The 22167-nt window shown below is 43.4% G+C and overlaps 1 protein-coding gene across 8 annotated transcripts in view; it reads right to left on the bottom strand.

The window, feature by feature from the left end:
- Positions 1-769: 769 nt before the first annotated feature.
- FAM241A (family with sequence similarity 241 member A) overlaps positions 770-22167 on the bottom strand; it is a 321403-nt gene continuing 300005 nt past the window's right edge. For 3 of the 8 annotated variants that reach the window (XM_066996443.1, XM_066996444.1, XM_066996446.1), the window contains one exon: positions 770-4589. In XM_066996443.1, coding sequence (XP_066852544.1) covers positions 4344-4589 — 246 coding nt within the window. In that variant the 3' untranslated portion in view covers positions 770-4343. Of the gene's footprint in view, positions 4590-6791; positions 7129-7473; positions 7545-8671; positions 14322-22167 lie in introns of those variants that run through there. The other 5 variants (XR_010831298.1, XM_066996445.1, XM_066996447.1 and 2 more) reach the window with 4 other exon arrangements.

The following is a 22167-nucleotide window of genomic DNA, read 5'->3' as shown; positions in this document are numbered from 1 at the left end:
TCTCTGCCACTTCTACAGCACGTAGACAGACAGCACATTCGGCAGCCAGTCAAAGCCAGGTTGGTGAAGTTGCGTACGCCCAATAATAGGGCTGGCCAAGATAATTCTTTGGAAATAAAAAAGCTGAAGGCCTGATTTTATTCCAGCAACGAGTCTAACTTATATTACGCATGACCGCTAATATGAGTTTGAAGGACTAAAATTAAACTTTGCTACTTTTAGAAAACCTCTAGTACTTAACTCGCTGTGCATCTTGAGCAACACAAACACAGTTAAGTGCCTGTTGGACTTGGCAGAACAAGCATCCTTCTGAGCTGCAGAAAAAGAAGAAAAAAAGAATGAAGTTAAAAGTGGATTTCTTTTGGACCATATGTTGTTGTTTAAGTATTTAAAAAATAATTGAAAACTCCCAAACTTTCTTGTGGCACAGCAATTGTCACTACTTTTTACACCGCTGACCACATTTGGTTCCTCCAAGGGCTGCACTGGGTGCAAAATTAAGAGATATGCCAGGAAATAAGAACTACTTTGCACCACAACGTTGCCGTTATTTGTTAACATCTAGTTCTATTTTTGCTTTCCAGCATAACTTGCTGTACACTCACCCATAGAGACACGATAGTTTATTCAGCTCTTGTCCTGCAGCTCTTTCTCCAGCAGCTGCAAATGAACTATTTCAGCATGTATTTGAATGCTGCCCTGCTTCATCTGGGCCTACCATGAGATTGGAAAGGAGTCAGCCTTGAACAAAGAACCACAAAGAATTCGGTTCTCATTGTTGACAAGACTTTTTATTACAAAGAATAACAAAGTGCTTTCCATAGGATTCATTTAGTACAGAGCTTTCAAGAAACGTGAGTTTTGCTTTTTAGATGACAGTTTCAATGGGATGATTTTTCAGTGCAAACAGGGTCCTCCAAGATTCTCCTTTGTGCAGTTTCTTCTCTGTACACAGTAGTTCAGACATTTATGCATTTGGCAGGTGTGAAACAGTACCAAAGAGTCCATCCTTTAAAAAACAGAGGTTATATAAAAAGCTTTTCATATGTTACACTGACCAACAGAAATTATATCATTTGTTGTTTAATGCAGATTTAGGGGACAAAATTCCTTCATACAGTCCCTACACCCAGGTGCATCCAGGTACTTTCAGTTCCGAGAATCATATATACCAATATAAACAGACAAAAGTGACTTTTTTTTTTTAAATGAACCTTCTGCTTTTTAGCTAGGGACATTCTTGGAATGCCTGGTGCTCCCACTGCCTTCAGCTACATTTGGATGGAAGGAAGAACACAATGCAAGCACTGTTCACCCATTTCCTCCTCACTTTTGGCACAGGTTTACAATCAGATTTCTTATAATCCATATAAGCACCACTTCACTGCATTGCGTCTGACTGTATCTCAGTCCCCTTTATTCCTTATGTCTCCTTCCCTGCAACTGGCAGGGAGATAGCATAGCAATAGCTTTAAAAATAATAATAGTAAAAAAAGACTATGCAAGTTCTTATATACAATGGAATGTATGAAACCAAAAAGGCAGACAATGGAAGGTGAGGGGTATCTTCCATGCAAGGCTTGTTTTCTTCATTTTCAGTCAATCTAACTCCATTAAGAGAACTATTCTTTTGGGTTTTAAAAAGTTTAAAAACTTCTATGAAAGACAACATTATCACCCACAAGAGAAACAATGTCAAGTATTCACTGTACACAACTTTAGTCCAAAAGCTACCTTTCCGTACAGCACAGGTATAGAGACATGAACATGAAAAGAATAACTGAAATGACTCCATGAGCAAACCAGCCACAGTGATGAACGTAATAGAAGGTTACATGCATATAAACAATTTCCTCAGCTCGACACTCACACCCTTGGTTCATTGCTCCCCATTCCTTACGTACAGAGCAAAGTCACCGCTTCAAGAAAATACTACATGCCGTGTCACAATACAGCGTCTTCACACAAGTGCTACTGCAACGAGGGTATCACATCGACGCTTTCCCACAAGACAAAAGGAATTGGATGAGCTTCTCTGAACAGTAATTTGATTATGGGAAGAAAGGAAGGATTTTATTTTAAATGACAAGATGCTTTTGTAGAATAGCCCTTATACAGGAGAAGAATACACATAAAACCACCGTTGTAGCTATACAAATATGCAAAGGTATAAGCAGATGTTCTGCTTTCTAAAGGATTTGAAACAAAAACCAGAGTTTACCCATAGGCACTTGAGTACAGAGCTTCCTGCCGCTGAGTTCAGTGTGTACTTGCTGACTTGCTGTTTGCTTTTGGACTTGCAGCTGCGAATAACAACCCCCTGCATCTAGGAGCACCTTCTGCTGCCAAACGCTTCCCTGCCATCAGCGTGACTGTTTAACCAGGTGCCATCCAAGCAAGCCCCAGGCCTCTTCCCACAGCCATGCAGTCACACCAGTTCACCAGAGCCTCCCGATCCACAGTCAAGGTCATCAGATCCAGACAGGAGACACGACTCCTCACAACACAGCTACTCATTAGCCCAGCTGAGACATTTCTACAGGTGGCATTCAGGCACGTAAAGACTTCAAAGGAGCCAAGTGCTGTAAAGTTCAGAGCACTAAATAGCAGTCAGTACACCAACAGGAAAGTCTGTAAGGACTGGGGCCAAAGGCCCTGGAAGTTGAGCCCAGCAACCAACACGATCCATACTGGCATAAAATCTGCCTTGTGAATCCAGTTGCAGGGCTGGGACCATAAGGGAGCTACCCTTAACTTCAAAAGTCTTTGGAAAAGACTTAGCATTTTGAACTAAAAACTATCTGTTGTTGATCACTGCTAATATAAAAACGTTTAGGGGGGAAAAAAAATCAAAACAAAACACTGCAAAAGCTTAAGTAGTTTTCTGTAAATTTCACAGCTGATATTATATCACTAAATAATGTATAATTTCATTCTGCCATAGATGAAGTCAACTTTGTAATTAAGTTAAAAAGCAATGTACAACAACTAGAAGCAATGTACAACAGATGTTAAACTTGTAGCCTATTTAGTAATGATTCTGTCTCATTTTACTATTTTCCTTTAAATGAGCACATTCAACTCACTCTGAAATACCCAATACATCCTTGGCGTGGCTCCTAGGGAGCCAGGGAGAATTTTGCACCTACTTTTGAATATATATATATATTATATATATATATATCCTATTCTCATATTTGTGTTGCCCATGACACCCACCTATAGATACGCATTTTACAGATACGCATTTTATTGCCTATTTTGGAAATAAATCAATTAAGACTGCTAAATAAAACGACCACTTGATTTCAACTACATTCTTGTCCTGCATGAGGAAACAAGCCTGATTTATTTATGCACACAAATCTTCTCTCTCGTGTTGGGAGCACAGTGCAGCAGATGAGGGAAGTGTTAACAACGCCTGTCGATTCCCTGGCTAGTTGTTCAGACACGTCGCGCAGGACCCCAGAGGAAGCAGACAATATTCTAGCATCGCTGTCTGGAATGGCAAATTCCCAACACTGCAGTTATAACTACCTGCAAAGTCCATGAATTAGCCAACTACTTGTCTTCAGAAGGAGGTGTGAGGGGAAGAGCAAGATTAAAAAAAAAAAAGCAGCAGGAGCTGAGCACATTTCCAAAACCAAGGCAGAGCTGCGTTAGACCATTTGGCTAAATGGGATTATGATTATTCCCTAGCCCTAAACAACAGCTGAAGTCTCGCGTGAAGTCACCAGCATTAGTATAAAAGCATTTTTCTGGCATAGCTTGCTTCCTGGAGGAAAACTTGGTATAAACTGTACTGAAGCAGAGGTGCTTTCATGTCAGGAAGCTGTGTCCATCTTCTGAGCGTTTGTCATTGGAGGTTTCTTAGCAAGCCTCCCTCGTGTGTATCTACTTTTTCAGCAACAAACTAGCAAATTATGCAGATTCAGAGAACAAACAGCACACAGCCCTCCCGGCAATGAAGCAGGACGCTCACGTCCACTGCCCTCTTCAAACCAGACAGGAAGTTTTCACTATGCAAAACAAGAGCATTGCAGGGTGGGGGATAAAAGGCCAGTCCTGGGACTAAGGCCCCAAGGGCGTAGAAAAGGGTACATTACTCTGGACACCATTAGATGAAGAACGGCTCACTTTTTGCCCTTCAAAGCTGTAGTAGAACTACTGACTTTGCTTTGAATTGATAATTTTAGTTCCCCTCATCCCAAACCTCAGAAGTTCAGCAAAATACAATTCAAAGCTTTGCAACTTTTGATGTGCCACCCATTTACTTAAACATACAAATCCACCGAGATAGTGACAGTGTTTAAATACATAATCCAACAGGCATCTGCAAAACCTTATTGTTGTACATAAATAATGACAAGGCACAGAACAGCAACTAGTCCAAGAGCCTGTAAGCCAACGAACCAGAGCATGACCCAGAAGAACATAATAATTACGGGTTCTACTATCCGTTCTCCAAAATACATCCTTGTGAAGCCTATTCTGATAAGGCTTTTGTTTAGTTCGCCGAAGAGAGTCCCCATCTTTTTATAATCATCTACTACGGGTTCTGCGGTGTGGTTTCTTTGTTCTTGTTGGACCTGCGGATAGAAGACAAAATTAAGGAATGTATTGCACAATCAGTTCGTATTACAATGATTCATGTGAGCAAGGCTCAGCAGTTTATATTTTAATGCATAAACATAGGATATACACACTATAATTTACTTCTTAGATCGAGAAGCTGAAAAGGCTTTGCAGCTTGTGACTTGGGTACAGCGTGAAGGATGAGACTGCCTGGTCTGAACTCGGGACACGTAAAACAGGGCAGAGAAAAGAGTGCAAGGCGGGCGTGGGAAGACAGACCGAAGTGGTGGTACCAGGAAACACAGCAGAGAGAGAGAAAGCTCTGCAGCATTCCCAAAATGAAAAATGATGGGGCAAATTCACAGCACGGCAGAACATCTTTAGATGAAGATAGCACGGTTCACAGCAAAAACCATACGTCAAAGGCACTGTTTCAACGTGTGTATTGTAACTAGATTAGAAAGCTTGAAATCCCCTCTGTAATTCCCCAACGTCCAGAGATGCTTTGCACAAAACTTTACCGCCCTGTGTTTGGGTATGACGGGGTGAGCACACTTTCAAGATGATGAACATGAGTTTGTTAATCCTTCCATTAGGCAGCAATGAAAACACAAACAGCAGCTACTCATCAATATTTCAGTCAGCTGATCAATAAGTCCAACAAATTGCCTGTAAACCCTACGTGCAATTAGTCCACTCCTGGATTCAAAGCACATGTGCATCTTCAATTACATCTCCAAGGATGAAAGCCACTCTGCGTCCCTGGTTACACGGCACAGTCTTGGTAAGAAACAGAAACCCTACCCCACAGCAGCACCGGGCTCTCTGTTAGACAGCAAGACATAAAGTGAATTCCCATTCCTGCAGCAAACAAACCAGTGCCTTTTTTTTCTAAGCCAAACTTCAGGCCATAATGTGTAACCCTCTGACCAACTGAAGGTTGGGCAAACCACCACAAATGCTACTGGGAAAAAAAAAAACACAACACAAACAAACAAACAAAACAAAACAAAACCCTGCAGTCCCTCAGCTGTGTGTGCCTGGGTAGTTTTTTATTTGCATATTCATAAAGATTTTGGTTTAAGCTTTGGCACTGAATCCCAGAAAGGGAGGGGTGCAGGAAGCCTGAACAGCAAGGAGTGTCGTATGCAATTTCTGTGCGTTTCTACAGAAGAGTCTAACCTTGGAGAATCGCAGCGCTTGACATTACACACGGACAGCCACCCACCTTTCCTCTTTTCAGCCTGCTTCTCAAGCACAGGTCATTTTTTCCCCACCTCAGTGGATATGAAACCTCCATTTTTCAGCATTTTGCCTTTAATAGTGCTAATAATTCAAGCAGCTATTAATTTCTCTTTAATTCCAGCGTTTCAACATCAGTCTCTCCAGGAAAGGTAGAGCCTCTTTGGTAAGTAAGCCCAGGCTTGCAGGAGCAGGCTCTGAGTGGCAGGGTGCTTGCTGCCCTAGGAATGAGGCATTTTCATAGCAGCTCTCATTCCTCTCCTCAAAGAGCTCAGGGAGACAGAGCAGAAACGCCGTACTATTAGCCTAAGTGGTGAATTGATGGCAACAACTAGGGAAAAGAGAAGGGATGTGCTGGGAAGGAAACATCCATCCTCTGGGACGGCAAAGGAGAGCAGAGAACAGCTCTCGTCAAGCGGTACAGAGACCACGCCTGAGAGAAACATCTCATGCACGCAGAGAAACCACTACATGTGCCCGAGAAGCAGCTTAGGCGTCAAGCTAGCAGCCACTGCAACCAGGAGAGGAAAAACAAATTAATAAGCAAATCCCTTCTGTGGCTCTGGATTAGTGACAGCACTCCTCACCGTGCTGGAAGCCTCGCCCAGAGCGAGTGGGGGGAGCTCCAGCTCCGCTTCACCTGGACAACCTTTCCTTCTCAAACCAGGGTGGATTCGTGAACCCCTAGAGCAATTACACGAAGCATGCTTCTAGGCAAGGAGACTGAAAAGGACGTGCTGAGGTACAAAACAAGTGTCAAGCCATTTTTCCAAATATTTTACATAGCTTACAAAAAACTTTCAGAAGGATCATGGGAATTTGCAAAATTTCAAAGCCTACTACAGCTGATCCATGCTGAGTATGTCTTGCTTCAGGCAACTCAGCAAAAAAACAAGTGCAACTGAAAACAGATGATCCACTGTAAAACACAGATGGCATATTTTTCTTCATTACTGCATATTCATTTTACGTACTAGATACGTAGGTTTCTTCAGAGGTGGAACTAAAAGAAGATCATCCGGGCAAGCATCAGTAATGTCACAATACTCCAAATTGCTACAAGAAAAAGCATCAGAAAAGCTTTTAACACTGCAGCTAGTTCTTCTCTTATTAATTTTCAGTAAGACAGTAAAACTGCGTCCAGTTATACAGGTGTGCCCGTATCTCTGACCACATCCTCAGAACCAAATGTCTCCTTTTTTCCTAAAGTACTTTTCCAAACATTTGTAGATGGTGCCTGCCTTCAGTAGGTACACAGCTCCCTGTTGTCTCAACTCCCGCTGGACTAAGTCTTGCTGAATCAGCCTGCGGCTAGAAAGACATTGCCACAAAAGAAAAACGTAGGAAGAGAGATGTACTGACCAGATCCCTCTCCAACAAAACAACACAAAGCTTTCCCATTAAAAAGCAAAAAAAGTTTCTGTTTCAATGTCGCTGTTTTAAAAACCAACAACCCAGACTTGGTTTCCTAACTTCATTTTTTAAGGATTTTTTTTTGCTTATAAAGAGGGAGCAGAGGGAATTTCTTTACCTGCAACAGCTACAGAGAAAGCAAGCATTCAAGGCTTTACAGCAGCTCTTCCCCTGGTAGCAAACAAGTGGGGGCACCACCAGACTTTATTTGCCAAACTGCAGGAGGTAAGGTAAGAGATCTACCTCATCGTCAGTGATCCGCTTGCCTTTCCTCACCGTTTGAAATACAGGAGCAATGAAGAATTTCGGAGGGGCTGTGGGAACAGAAGCGCAACCAGAGATACAAATGGATGCACACCCAAAATACCTGCTGACAGAGAACAGCAGCACTGTCTTCCCAACGTCTCTCCCCTCCTCACTAAATACAAAGCATTATTCCTGAAGGATAAAACAGAATGGCACTCTACTGCTTGAATGGAGCTAAAAGCAAACTATTAGAAATGCCGATTGAATTTGTTTCCTAACCTAATGTTTCTTATCCAATTGCTGTAATGAATTACTGTTTACTGTGATTTAAATAAATTTTAAACCTAAGTGATGCTATTTTAGGCTTAATGGGACCATCAACGCCCTTAAGCTAATTCCGTTAGTGTATTTCTTTATACAACGGTACAGCCGCTGCATATGGCTTCACTGCCTCAGTTTCCTTTCCATTTTATATTCCTTAAACGCCTTCAAATGAATACTGTGATAATTCTGTTTTCTCCTTTTCAAATATTTAGTGCTTGGTTTCTACTTTGACTTGAAGTTATTTACAATTAAACACAGAGTTCTCACGTGGAACGAAAGGGGAAGTGCTGGTCACGAGCCCGCGGCACTATCTGCAACGATCCGCTTTCTGTTGTCGCTTCAGATTTTTGGTGTTATAAAGTAAACCTCTGTACTCAAAATGAGGTATTTTCAGCTGTAAAGCTGTTGTTGACTGCCTCTCGCGATTTACTGGCAAAAAGGCAGGACTTGGAGATCCAAACCTGACAAACCTTACTACAGGAATGCTGTAACCAAATTTTACCCAGATGCTAAAGCCAAATGGCTCGGGGCTTTAGATGCTCTGAGGAGAACCTGATGAACCCCTCCCTGAGGCAGGATGCCAGAAAAGGACCTTTTTATTTTTTTCAGAATAAAAGTCTCTGAAGAGCCCGCAGAGCAGATGCTGAGCACGAGCTCTGCCAGCCCCCAGCGCAGCGTGTGCTCCCCATTCCCTCGAGCACTGCTGACGAACCCTCCCATGTAACAGGACGTTTTTCTGGCCTAGCTTTAAAGCAGCTGAAAAGGTTAAGTCAGCTCAGCCTACTGAATCCAGTGAACATCTAGCGGTGGCTTTACCAGTCACGTTTGTCATCAACATAACCCACAAAATTATACGTATGCTGACCACTACCTTAGCGTACGGCAGGCTTCCACCACGTTCACTCAAATCCAAGCTACCGAAGTTCAGGAAAGCCCACGGGACGTCTGCGTTTTCCAGAAGACGAGCAGGGGCCGTTCGCTATCAGTCTGGCAGCAGCGCCTTTCCTGAGCTGACCTCATGCAGAGGAACACGAGGTCCTGTAAGAACATAACCCTCCCCAAAGAAACCACCTTCGAAAGGCTTCACCTGCATTCACTAGGAGAGAAGGATAAATTTAGCACTGAACTTTTCACAATCCTTTAAGGCACCTCTTACGTGTAACATGCTCAGTTCAAGGTCTTTTTTCCTCAAACTGCTGGGAGCACTCAGCGCCTACCACTGATGACTTGCAGACTGTATTTCACTGCTTCCTGAGCCCTCGGAGGATGCAGGTCAGGAACAGGTCTGGAGGAGACATGCACCTGCCCAACATACCTGGTTTGTTTTGTGTGGGGCGCACACACATGTAAAAAAAAATCCCGAATAACTGACTTGAGTCAAATAAATAGACGAAGCTGAGCAGCCTCTGTCCTGTAGCAGGATGGAGTGGATGAACGTAAGGAATCTATTCCACCTGAAGAATCAGTTTTGTTTTGTTTTTTAAATTCAACTACTCTGAAGGTACAACATTCAAAACAAACCAAATAACATCCTTCTTCCTATTTCTCATGATTAATGAACTAAAGAAGTCCTAAGAGCCTTCTGTTGCTCGGACACCTTGAAAAATTCCCACCTGCACTCGACTAAGCAACACCACCAGGCTGAGTTCAACTCTATCAGCTCCTCGTTGTTTGCATCAGCTGCCCAAAAGCGCATTACACAAATGTGAGCTCCTACAATGGAAGGGAAAGAAGCCTAATGGACCGGGCACATAATTGCCCTCCAGGTGCTGTGGATGTAAATGGTTGTGAAATAGCTTGTACAGTTTGGAAAAATGCTGTTGGGCTGGTGGGGAAGAAGAAAAAGAGAGGGAAGTAGGAAAAAGGTGTCCATTGAGTTCACCTCAAACACAAAAGCAGCACTGTCTCCAAACCATTTCTAACACACCTCAGATCAAAACCGGTCACATTTACTGTTATAAAAGAGATGGCATGTTTAAGACAATTATTTCCATGTTAGATAGGAAAGAACCCCTTTTGGAATTTAGTAACAAATGTGTTTAACAACATCTAAATGAAACATTAAAAATTTGTAATCAAGAAATTCGCTATCATATATACACCTGCACTTTTTTTAAACGTAAAGAGTTTCTTCTGCAGTATTTAAGTTCTCACGATCTATTTTCCTCCACTCGTGTCTATTTTTACCGCAGGGAACAGGTGGTGTGTCTGACAGCTGAAGCCCGCACGTACTTCAATGTCAAAAAAGCCACTAAGACATGGCTTTGGCAACATGCGTACCTCCTGAAAATTACTCCTGTAGTTTTGAAATTTAGACACTAAAGCACGGAAAAGACATCTTCACAAAGTCATCTCCTTTCAGAGATCGCAAACTAAAACTGAGAATACTTTGAGCTCAATCTTACTCAAACATATGAGAAGCAAGCAAGCAGATGACAGAGGCTATGCCAGAAGAAACCACAAGCTCCCTTTCCCTCCAAAATAAGAGACCAGCTTCTGTGCACTGCAACCGTGGCACACAGCTGCTGATGTCTGACGGTTGCCAGCCGCGTAAGTCGAGGAGGAATGAAATACCCGATTTTCCTTATATTCAGGCAGCTGACTGCCCAGTGTATTGCCACGGACAGGCTTTTTAAAAGTGAAATTTGCCCAAGAATGGCAAATAACTTTACTGGAAAGTTTCTTTTTTTCCTTCCTTCCTCTTCCATTGTAGCGGGAAGCAAACTGCATCCCTGTGTGATATTCACTCGCACGTAACTAATGTTTAGCGTGTGACCTTGTAACTAAGTGGTAAAAACATCTTGACACTCAGCCAGCAGACTATTAAGAAAACACACTTCATTTAAACTGTCTGGAGAACATCAACCCAGGCTCATTTCTCCAGGTTAACTTTAATCTGATATGTAAATATTAAAATATTAATAGATTAGAAAATGAGGGGGGAAAAAAAGGTCATAAATCACTTCCAAATGAAAAACAAGGCAGTGGAAAAACTAAGTTCGATTTGTTCCTAGGGTGGAGGGAGGGGGGAATGCAACAAACACAGAGGAAATCTTAATACTAGAGCTACTTTACAACAGCTATCAATAACAGTACCATCCTGTAACAGGGAGTTTCAATGAAAACTTGCAGAATGAAGACTGGGTTAATGTTTGTTTCACAGCAAGAACCTAGACACCATTTACGAAGTAGAAACAAGATGTTTCTATAGAAACAAGCAACAACATAAGAGAAGCAAGAGCGACGTATTAGCTCCCCCACTATTTCGGCAGCAAACGTGAGAGTGGTGCACCCGAACACGTGTACGGGAGGTCAGAGGAGAGGGTGCCTCCCCCGGCATGGGACGCTGCCGCCCGCCCGTGCCCTTCCCTCGGCTGCAGAAGGCACTCCTCCTGCTGTGGGGTCCCCGTGACCCCATCCCAGCCATGCCCTGATTTCTCTCAGGGACCAGACCAAAAGTCATTTCCAACCATCTTCGCCTTGCACCTAGCAACAATGTCCCCGGGATTTTGTTTTATCAAGGTTTCCCCGCTCAAAGCGGTCTGCTTGAGCCAGCAGAAGGTTGCAGTCAGCTGCACGGTCAGCCTGGTATTAATCCTCTGGCTTGTGAAATGCAGCAACGGTTAGTATTTCCTCCTAGGGAGGAGACGTTTCAGTTTGCTTCTTTCTCCAGAACACTTTTGTTTTTAACAAAGTAGGATCTTCATATTATTAAAGCAGAGCATGCTATGCTACCTAGTGCAGGTGCTACAAGCACATCTGAAGGCTTGTTTTCTCTTAAAACACTACCAACGCTCAGAAAACCCAATAATGATTTTTAGAAAGCTATTACTGTGTAGTTATGAACCTCTGCAACGGAGTTAAAGTCTCTAGGAGATCCAGAACGAATTTTTGAATAAGCCCTTCCTGCCAGGTATTGCTATTTTCAGTTTGGAAACAAATCCCAACAAGGGCAAGCAGGAAAAGCCTACAATTTTCAGCTTTTTCATCTTGGTGCAGAATAAATTAGAAGTAAATTTCTAGCCTTTGGCACCACAGTTGCCACGTGCTGACTTGTGACTGAAACTAAGTAGTTCCAGGCAATATAGTATAGATCTGTGGTGCAGTCAGTGTGCTACAGGACAATGAAACGTTTCTATGAGAGAGACCATGATGCTGTTGAAAGCACCCTCTAATTTTGTCTCAGCTGATTCTCTCCATCCTGGAGAAATACTAGTGATACAGTACACTGGAAACTTACGCAAAAAGTTCAGGACTTGAAAACCTTCAGCTAAGATATCCATACATATTCAACGTAATTCTCGATGGGCAACACCAATTTTTTTTTTTATAATAGTTCTTCTAAAGCTGAAGCCATCTGTTAAAAGGTAAAATACTCCATTTACAGAGATAAAATGCTGTTCAAAATAATAAAGCAACCCAAAAAGTCAGAAACACAGGTTAATAAAAGGGTGACCGTAAGCTAATTTACCTACGTGTGAATACACACATCGCATATTAGCTCCACATTTAGATACCATCTCGGAGGATGGTTTTGCTTAGCTGTCTGACAACACTTGGGATTCTGTTTATCTTCAACCAGCTCAAGGTGGAAATCTTAGCTTCAGTGAAGCAAACCTGGAATTTTGCCATTGCCCTCAACTTAAACAGATTATAAGAGGGTAAACCCATTACAGCCTACACAGAACATTCTCAGTAGAGGTTTATCTATGAGAAAAAAAAAAAAATAGTATACATATATATATTTATATTTTCATGGAATTTTTCTCCTGCAAAACAGTTTGATGACAGACGACTACTGAAAACAAAACTGGTCTGGTGTGAGCTGAGCAAAGATTTCATGCTTGCCCCTGGAAGTCTCCTGAGCCCTACCTTTACCAGCACCAGTTACAGCTGACAGTTCACAGAGTCATAGCAAGTCAGCCACCCTGATTCACCCTGCTTTTAAAGCCCGAGAATTTACCTGCACTGAAAGTCAACACAGGTTGGCTTCCAAGCCCCTATAAACACTTCAGGCACTGTGACTGCTGCTAACGCTACCTCACGTCCTACTGTAACACGGGACTTTTGCCTCACCTTTTGTTATCGCACACCACCGTGTATTTCACCTTTCTACTCCCATTTCGTGGCTTACCCCGATAACATTTACAGTATTGTCACACCAGCAGTGTAATAAAAGAACGGTGGAAGAAAACAACCCTGGTTCTGCAGCGCTTCAAAGTTTAATCATTCTCATCTTTGCATGCAAACCTACAAAGAATATTAATCACATTATCATCTGGTTCAGCTTTTAATCTAATTGCTGAAGCAGGTAACTCTACAGCCTATTGCAGTAATGAATTTCATAGGCCAGGTACGACATTTAGTAACACACCCTTTTAGTCTTTTAAAAATGTACCTCTCACTAACTTCATTAGGCACGTTCTTGCTGTCCTTACTGTAATAAGCTTCAATACAATATTAAAGCCAGAGGGTTTGGCATTTCATAAATAGATTTCCTAGAGGCTATTCTCATTAAAAAAAAAAAAAAAGTGTATATAGTATTATTTATGTCCTGCTAATCAGGAAGGTATTATTTTAGAATTATACCAGTAGGTAGGGTCTTACACAAAGTGAGTTCATTTGGGAGGAAATGGGGAAAAAATAAAATAACCCCCAGGGTACCAGCCCCAGGTCACCACTTAAAAAAACCCCTCGTAAAAGGCCAAAGGATTTGCTCTCGTCTATTTCTTTACTTCAAGAGAACCTTGGCCTTTCTGCTTTTTCTGCTTTTCTTGAAGCCCAGGTTTGCAACAGATCTTGCTACTGCTAGCTCCAGATTCTCCTTCCCCATATACATATAAAAACAAAACACTCATATTTACAAGTTATGATTACTTTTACTATTATATAGTATATTTCCATGGTTATATATGTTTTCATATAGTTCATCATATATTTTTAAGTGAAGGCAATTGATATTCCTAATTTCTAAATCAAGTTTATTATTTGTCCCAGTGCTGGCACCCCAGTATGCAAAAAAAAACCCACCACCACACACACTAACAACAGCGGCACATTTCCAGTAAATGGAAAGCATTTCCTCCCTTTTTCTCTCAGCCTATTTAAAATCTCTGCCTGGCTATCCAAACGCGATGCCTCAACTTACGGGAAGGTTGGCCGCTCGAGCGGTGCCTTCGCCAAGTTCATTTCAAAACGCTTTTAGCAGCAGGGCAAGCGGTTCTCCAGCCTGAATGGCCTCCTGCTACACTGCTCCTGCAGCCGCACCAATGTACCTGGAGACTCCCCTGCTTCATGAGGGGCCAAGGCCTGGAGCAGTGACAGCCGAGACCAACCTGACGGCGGCTCTGGTGACAGGAGACAGCACCAGAGCCGGTCAGCGTTTCCGACTCACCCCCCACAGCATCCCGCTCAAGGGCTGGCACTGCTACACCTCTCAGCATGCCCTGCCCAACCCCATGTCCAGGTGCCCTCCTGCTCTGCCCACCTTTGCCAGGGGAAGGGACCAGAAAGGCGCGCACGCTTACGTGAATGGCCACCGAGAAAAACCTCTTGTTGTGTCCATCAGAAGTGGCGTGCTTCTGGCCGTCAGTGCCGCTAGACGCTTTCAAACGCTAAGCTATTTCTAGCCGTGGAAAGGCTCATTTCTGGTTCAGTGCAGACAGGGCTAGCCTATACAGACTTTCAACAGAAGTAACTATCAAATTAAAGAAATCTGTCTGAAAGTTAGTTCAGGACGTACTCCAGCAGCTCTGCTTGCTCCGGTGTAATTACCTGCGATAACGCATTTCTCTTCCTTGGCTATTCTCAAGGGGGTTTAGAGCAGCTCGTTACAATTAAGTTATTAAAAATAGAAGTTAAAAAAGAAAACACAAACGTCAATAAAGGTGCGTTAAGAACAGCGATTTCGAGCCAGGGGCCGAGCCCTGCTCTAGGGGGCAGCAGGGGCTCCAGGCACGGGGACGGGCCCCCCCCAGAGCGAGCCCAGCGGTGGCTCCGGTGCAGGGTGGGTGTGTCGGGGGGTGGCTGTCTGCCGGGGGGTGGGTGTCGGGGTGTGGGTGTCGGTCCTAGCAGCCCCCCGCAGCCCCCCGCAGCCCCCGCCCCGCCACCACCGACCTGCTCCGCTGGGCACCGCCGGTGCCGGGCGGGCTCCGCCGCCTCCCGCTCGCACTCCCCGGGCGGCGGCAGCAGCTCGGCCGCCGAGCCCATGGCTCCTCGGGGCGGCGGTGGCCGAACAGCAGCAGCAGCAGGAGGAGGAGGAGGAGGAGGAGAAGGCGCTTCCTCCCGCAGCGCCGAGCGGAGCCGCCCGCTCCCGGCTCCTCCTCGCCGCGGGGCGGGGCCGGGGCCGGGCCTGGGCTCCCCACGGGAAGGAGTTGTGTGGCCGCGGTCCCAACCCCGACCTAATCCCGGTCCCTTCACCAGTCCCAGCCCCGTTCCTGGCCCCGTCCCGCCTGAGACAAGCGGGATTCCCGCCCCCCAGCCCGGCCCCGCTGGGTTTCCACAGGCAGGCAGTTAGCTGAGGTGCTAACGCGACCTGCGATTCTGTGGAAATCGGGCGTTCATCCGAATGTTGTGTGGCTTTCCGGCCCTGGGGTGTGGAGCCTGCTGCTGCTTGTGAAGAATCCCACCTGCTTTTTGCTTTTCCTGCCGTTGCTATTGGGCAACGAACAGCGGCAGCTGTGGTCAACCCAAAACCACCACAGAGAACCGCTCAGCCTGTTGTGGTGTAGTCACACCTTCAGGCCACCGCCAAGCGTGTTTTTTACAGACGTGGGCCTGTACGCACAGCGAGCCAATTGCCAGTGCCCTGGGTTGGGCTGGTGGCCTCTGGCCACCACAAACCTTTGCAGGTTTGTGCATGGTGAAGTGTGCGTTTAGAAGAAGCTGAAGCCACAGCAGTTCTTTGCTGCACAGCCTCCGATCCCTGCTGCCTCGCAGGGTCCGGCGAGCGGTGTGCCACGAGTGCTCTAACTGCTGGCTGGCTTCGTGCTATGGTTCCCTCCTCATCTCTCCAAAGCTCTCCTGGCTTCATGTTGACCTCAGCAGAAGAAAAGTCTCCCGTAACTTCTGCAGCGAAGCAAAGCTAACTGTATTTCACAAAAGCCACACTGTTCCTGACCACGACTATTGGCCTTTGGTGGCCTCTTTGCGATGCTCAGCACGTGGGTGCTCCCCATGCACCTCTGGGGGCAGAGGCTCCAGTGCCCATGGGAAGAACAGGGCCTTTGAAGCCCTCATGGGGATTTCTTTGGATGCAGACACTGTTACGGCCTGCGCAACTTTAATAACCTCGAATAAACCTGTTTCCCCTTCATAGTAAGTAGTCTTAGAAAAGGCAATGCCACGAGCACGTTATGTTCTCTGGCTCTTATAAAGGGTAGATTCCGGAAAAGAATGCCTTACTCTGCATGTCAAACAGACAACGTATCTTTTAAGGGAAAAAGAGAAATCCTCTTGAATGAGTCTTTGTCATTTGGGGTCAGTAAGGCGAGTCAGAACCTCATGACAGAGTCTGTAATTAATGGGGTTTCTGGAAAAATGGGTGCTTGCTGTAGGAGGAAGACAATGCTGTGGCTTTGCTGAGAGCTGGGACAGGCCGGTCACAGCAGCCTGTAGAAAACACCGCTCTGCGCCACAAAATGTGGGAACAGCTGGAGCGAGTCAGACTAAAACTCCCTCTAGCCTGGTGTGTGCTCTCTAACTGTATCCAACAGTAGGTGCTTGGGCAAGAGCAGCAGACACTGCAGTGATACCTCAGGAGAGTTTTCTGCTGGGTTCCAGTGATAGGGGATTTGGGGCTGCCTGAGCCCAGGCACTGCGCTGGGAGCGAGGGCAGTATTTCAGTGGAGGGATCAAAGGCCACTGAGAACCAGTTTTAGGCCTCTTAATACCAGATTGAAAGGCCATAGCTGTGTAATACAGAGGTGAGATACCTTGCTGCTTCAAACAGGTCAAAATTTGGCACAGATCTTATGGCAGAGCACGTACTGTGTGTCATCTGTCTCAGCTGGCATAAAGCTAGCACGAACACCTAAAGCCAGCCTCAAACTGGGCCTCGTGCGCTAGCTCATTCAACAGCTACACAGCTCTTGTGTGCCTGCATCTGCTCCAGACCCAGCTGGGCCTTTGGGGTTATTTTTAACAGAAAATAACCCCAGGAAGGGGCCTCGGAAAGGACTGGGGGATATGCTGAGCTCTTACCTGCCTGCAACCTGACATTTCTTACCAGCAACAACTCAGCTAGCTTCCCCTAATAAGTATGTGGTTAAGGACTCCTGAAAGAAAAAGACTATTTTTTCTCTTTATATGCATCTAACAGATCAAACTGACTTCAGTGTGAGATTCACTCAGATAGCTGAGTGCACAGTTTAATCCTGAATCTTTCCATACTCCAGAGTTCATCTAAATATTAAAAGGCTTGGAAAAAACAGAGGTTCTTTAAACCTCTGGTAATGGAAACTTTTGTCATAACTGCGAAGGGGTCAATGTGGTTTAGTACAGCATAATGGATTTACTGATGAATGAAACATTTCAAACTCTCTGATGGGTTTTATCTACTTTATATTCCAGATGTTAATATAAGTAAATTCTCTAAACTCTCAGACAATTTGTCCAGTATGACCGTGCAGCTTATGGTGGTCATTGTAGCTCTTACATGGATTTTTGAAGTAAAGCTGTTAAAATCTGTAATTTCCCTAGATCCTTCAAGCAAATTAAGAAATACAAGAAATGCCTCTTCCAATACTGGCTACTAAGTGAACTGGGAGAAATTGTAATTCAAAACATGAAAATGTATTAGAGTATACTGAATAAAAATGAAATGAAACAATTAATTTGGTTCCTTTTTCTTCCGCGTGTAATGACAAAATGACATTGAAGATCAGCCCCCATTAGCAATCCCTATTCTCCGATAGTTGATATATATCATGCAATCTCATCTGAGGGCCAAAGCAAAACACATATGGGCTCATATATGGGGGCTCAGAAAGGGAAAAACAAAGCAGTAATGGAGAAGATCTATTACAAAAGGTCACCTGGAGCATTCCCAGGTGCTGGAGGGTGGTTTTCTGCGGTATCTTTGCAAATGCATTCAGCAGTCTAATTTTTTTTTATGTCCCAAGTGAATTCTGCCATTTCCCTTGAATATTATTTCACAGTATAAAAAAAAAAATCTAACAAATGTCTCCTCTCTTGGTATCAAATCTAAATTTTCCCTTTTTTATTTAATTCTGTTAACTTAGGTTCATTTAGCATCCTTGATGATGAGCCTGATTTTCTGCCCAGTCTGCTTGCATGAACCATACTTACCTCCACTAACCCTACTGATCTAAGCAAAATCAAGGCTCCATTTTGCGTACCCACAGGGTTACTGAGTAACTGGGTAACCATAACTAAATGACCTTAATTTTGCTTACTTCAGTCATGTTGCTCTTTCTCAATTTAGAACCTTTCTTCTTGGTTACCATTTGAAAAGAGGGACTTGATTTTTTTCCTGCCATGAACCTTCTCTAAGCATTCACTACTCTACTAAAGCTCAAAGCAGGCCAAACAGTGCTTTGAAAATGTATAGGCCGTCCAAATTTATAGCAGCGTATTTATTCATGTATATACCACAGGGCACTTGAAGCACGAATCCAATTTTGTACTTGCTGCCACTCACAAAGCTCTTGTGCTTCCAGTAGTTCTCCCTTGTCACACAACCCTTTTCTTTTTGCAGCCCTTTTTGCTGTGTTCAACGGCAATAAAATTATTCTCTCAATTCATCTGTAAGTTGAAATAAGCCTGACGGGTTGCTAATGCGATGCTTCATGTTTACAGCACAAACCCATTTGTATGCCACCCCACTTTCACGAGTCCCTCCCTGCCGCTCCCTTCCTTGTCCACCCTGGTGGCCCGCCACCCTTCCACACCTCTTCCTGCTGTGGAGCAGACACTTCTCTGGGTGGAAATATATGGGCTGAGTGTTATACAGGGCTTGTGATCGTTCCTGGCCTAGTCCCATGAACAGTGCTGTTGAAACTAAACCAGGCTGGTGCTTTGAGTCACGGGCACAGAAACAAATGGCTCGAGACATTTGGCATGAAAGAGGGGAGAGGGAAGCTCTGGTGCTGAGCACTTCATAGCACGGATCTGTGACCTCGTCCCCAGCCTTTAATTACGCTTCCCCTCCTCCACGGGGAATCTCTTTGTGTTTACATGAAACGTGATTATTATTTGGAGGGCAGGCATGTTTAGGCTATGGGCACTTCCTATGGGCTTGTAATGTAAAATTTGTTAGGCTAAAATGAAGACCCACGCTCTCCTCAATGTTGCACCTTGTGTGTTTTTTGGAGTGCAAGCAAGGACAGGCCAGAATATTAGGGTACTGTACCATGTGTGTGCATGTGTTAAATCTCACGTGTGCAAATTAATTATGGTTTTAAGTGTTTTTGAGTCTGTAAAACAGCAACAGAAAGAACAAGGCGATGCTAGGCTTGTAGTGGCAGGAAAGGTCTTTTTGTTAAAACTGGGGAAGATTGTTAATGCCTGATGAAAATTCGTAGTATCTAAGCAAGCAGAAGGAACTGTGGCAACCAGATATTCTTAAAGAAATAGCAATTAATTTATATAAGCACTAGGTAGACAAGATAAAATGAAGAGGAATGGCCTGATGACTAACCGAGGAGGCTTCCAGGCACCCCAGAGCGGGCAGATCAACAGACACCAGGAGAAAGGCTGACCAGAAAAACACACAATTTGTGTTCTGTTTTTACTTGGCTGGGCCTTTTTTTTTTTTTTTTTTTCCTTTGCCTGCAGTAGATGGTATTTTATTTTCTGACAATAGCAGCCTGTGAGAAAGCTCTGTGTGTAAGACTCGAGCTATGCCTGATGAGTCAGGGCTATGCTTGGTGATGACTTCAGTTTACATGGCCCCAACTTCATTTTCTGTAACTGATTTAACATAACTAAAAATCAGATAAAGTTCATCCAAGCGAGTTGTAAAAGACTTAAAAAGGTCTATGTGATGTGCTTTAAAATAAAAAGAAAATAAATCTTTTTTTTTAACAAAGCCTAGTTATTTGAAGCTCTCACATACTCTTATGCTTCAGGGAAGGGAGCAATAAATTAGGATCTTTATCTTACACTAATTTAAAGTTTCCAGTAGAATTATGTGAATAATTCATAATGGAAAATTATCTGATGAATTCTACCTCTCTTCTTTGCTAATTGTCCCCAAGCATAACAAGTTTTCCCCAAATGTGTTTTTTTTTTTTTTTATAAATTATTTGTTCAGTCATTCATTTAAATAAAGTTCTGGGTCTGCAGCTCATCCATGAACAAATCCCTGTGAATGCCTGATAGTTATCTTGTGAGATAGGAAGGTTGAGCAGGATACGTTCACCTGACTGGGGTGGCTTGTGTAGTGCATATCCAAGTCCCCCACAGGGGACAGGCCGCAGCGCTGTGGGGTCCCTCCTGCCTTGGGTGCTGGCGTTTCCTTCCCAGGGGAATCCCGAGGGTGCAGAAAGGTGAATTGATAAGAAGCTCCTGTGGTCAGCCTGAGAATGGACTTGGGGAGTGATCTGCATCCCAGTTACACCACTGGCTACTGGAATAAGATTTCTGTTATGAAAGGTACAGATTGCGAATTCAGTGGCTGTTTGTGGGGTGTATGCCAAAATAGCTGTCTAACATTTGTCTGGCAAAATGTTGCAGTACCCCTGGGAAGACATGGTCAAAGAATGTTTAGACATCACAGGATGCAAATAATCTCACACCAGGATTTTAAAAAGTAGCCAGAGATGTTTGTTAAAATTCCTGGGAATGCCTATTCATATATTTGGGCACCTAAGTAACCTCTGAGTCTGGTTTTGGGGCACCTAAATAAACTTTGAATCTGGTTAAAAGTAGTACGAACCTTTGAAATTCTCCTGCTGTTTCTAAGCCCTAGCTGTATTTCAATATGACTGAACCAGACACTTCCTAAGGCTCAAGTTATAACACTTAACTCAAGGGCAAGAAGAAATGATTACAGATCAAGCCTTTAATAATTCAAACTACAGAGAGAACCAAAAATTCAGATTTCTCTACTGGAATGAAAAGACAATGCAGAACAAAGCTGCAGAGACCTGTTGTGATGGGAGGCTATACTTTAACTAAATGGCATGACTGAATTAACACTGCCCCAGCCTGGGTTCAGAGTAAACCAAAGCCCACTGTATGATTAACTCCTTTGTACTTTAGTATGGGTAAGGGAGGTTGCAAATGTAAGCATCTGGTGCTTTCCAGAATTTAATTAAAGAAATGCAAAGAAGTTACTATTGCCACTACAGTTTCTCCTCAGGGCAACAAAAGACAAACACAGTAAGTGGGAAAGGAGAAATATAAAGGAAAAAGAAACAACAACAACAAAATAACAATAAAGAAATCCCAAATAATTGAGTTTTTCATGGCTGTCAAGCCTTCTGTTCCTCATCTCCTGAGCAAACTGGCTTAAATATTATCTATTCCGACACTGAGAATACTGCATGAATTCTGCTTTGAAATGCTTACTTTTTTTTTACTTTGTTTTTCCTTCCACATTGGTGGAGGAGCTAGTATAAAAGTTTACCATGGACTTACAATAGAGAAACGGCTATTAAGTATTTAAGAGCAACTCAGAGATCATGATTCAGCTTCATATTCAGCTTTATATGCAATGAAAAAATTACCATACCCAGATAACTTATCTTCTAATTATCAATAGCTGGTGAAGTTCATGAAAAAATTAACTGAGCCCTTCTGGCTTGTAAAATACCCCAGGATTTTTTGCCTTCTCATTTTTTTTTTTTTTGTACTTCATATTCAGGGGAGACATTCAAACAGAATGGTGCACGTTTATTGCTACCAAAGAACTGTATGTCTGCTCCAGCACTGCATGACTGTTTTGCTTATTTAAAAAAAAAAAAAAGAAAAAAAAAAAAAAAAAGAAAAAAAAAAAAAAAAAAAAAAAAAAGAGGAGAGCAAGATGAAAGAAAATTAATAATTCCAAAGGGAAAATTCGGTGGAAAAAGAAGTTATTGAATAGCTTTTCTAACAACTAAGTTTCATTTTCTTTTTGATGTCCTCATTCATCCCTTTTTAATGACTAAAACTGCATAGCTTTTAATGCTAGAAAATAACAGAATATAATAGTACTGGAGTAAAGCTAATTCACACGTTTTTAAGATTTCATTTTCCCCTCTGGGCAGCTATCCTGAAACACTCCTTGCAGGACAGCTTACTGCAGGCCTCTCTCATGGAGACCAGCCTGTCAGACCAGCCTTGCTGACCCACCAGATGCTGAAACAGCCATGTGATTTAGACTAACTCAGGGCAGTCATTTTAAGAGATGAAAACTCATTAAGT

Source organism: Anser cygnoides, chromosome 4 (genome assembly GCF_040182565.1).
Source record: "Anser cygnoides isolate HZ-2024a breed goose chromosome 4, Taihu_goose_T2T_genome, whole genome shotgun sequence".
In the NCBI taxonomy this organism is placed as follows: Eukaryota; Metazoa; Chordata; class Aves; order Anseriformes; family Anatidae; genus Anser; species Anser cygnoides.
Note: the sequence above shows the minus strand (reverse complement) of the source record. Positions and strands in the feature narration are given on the sequence as shown.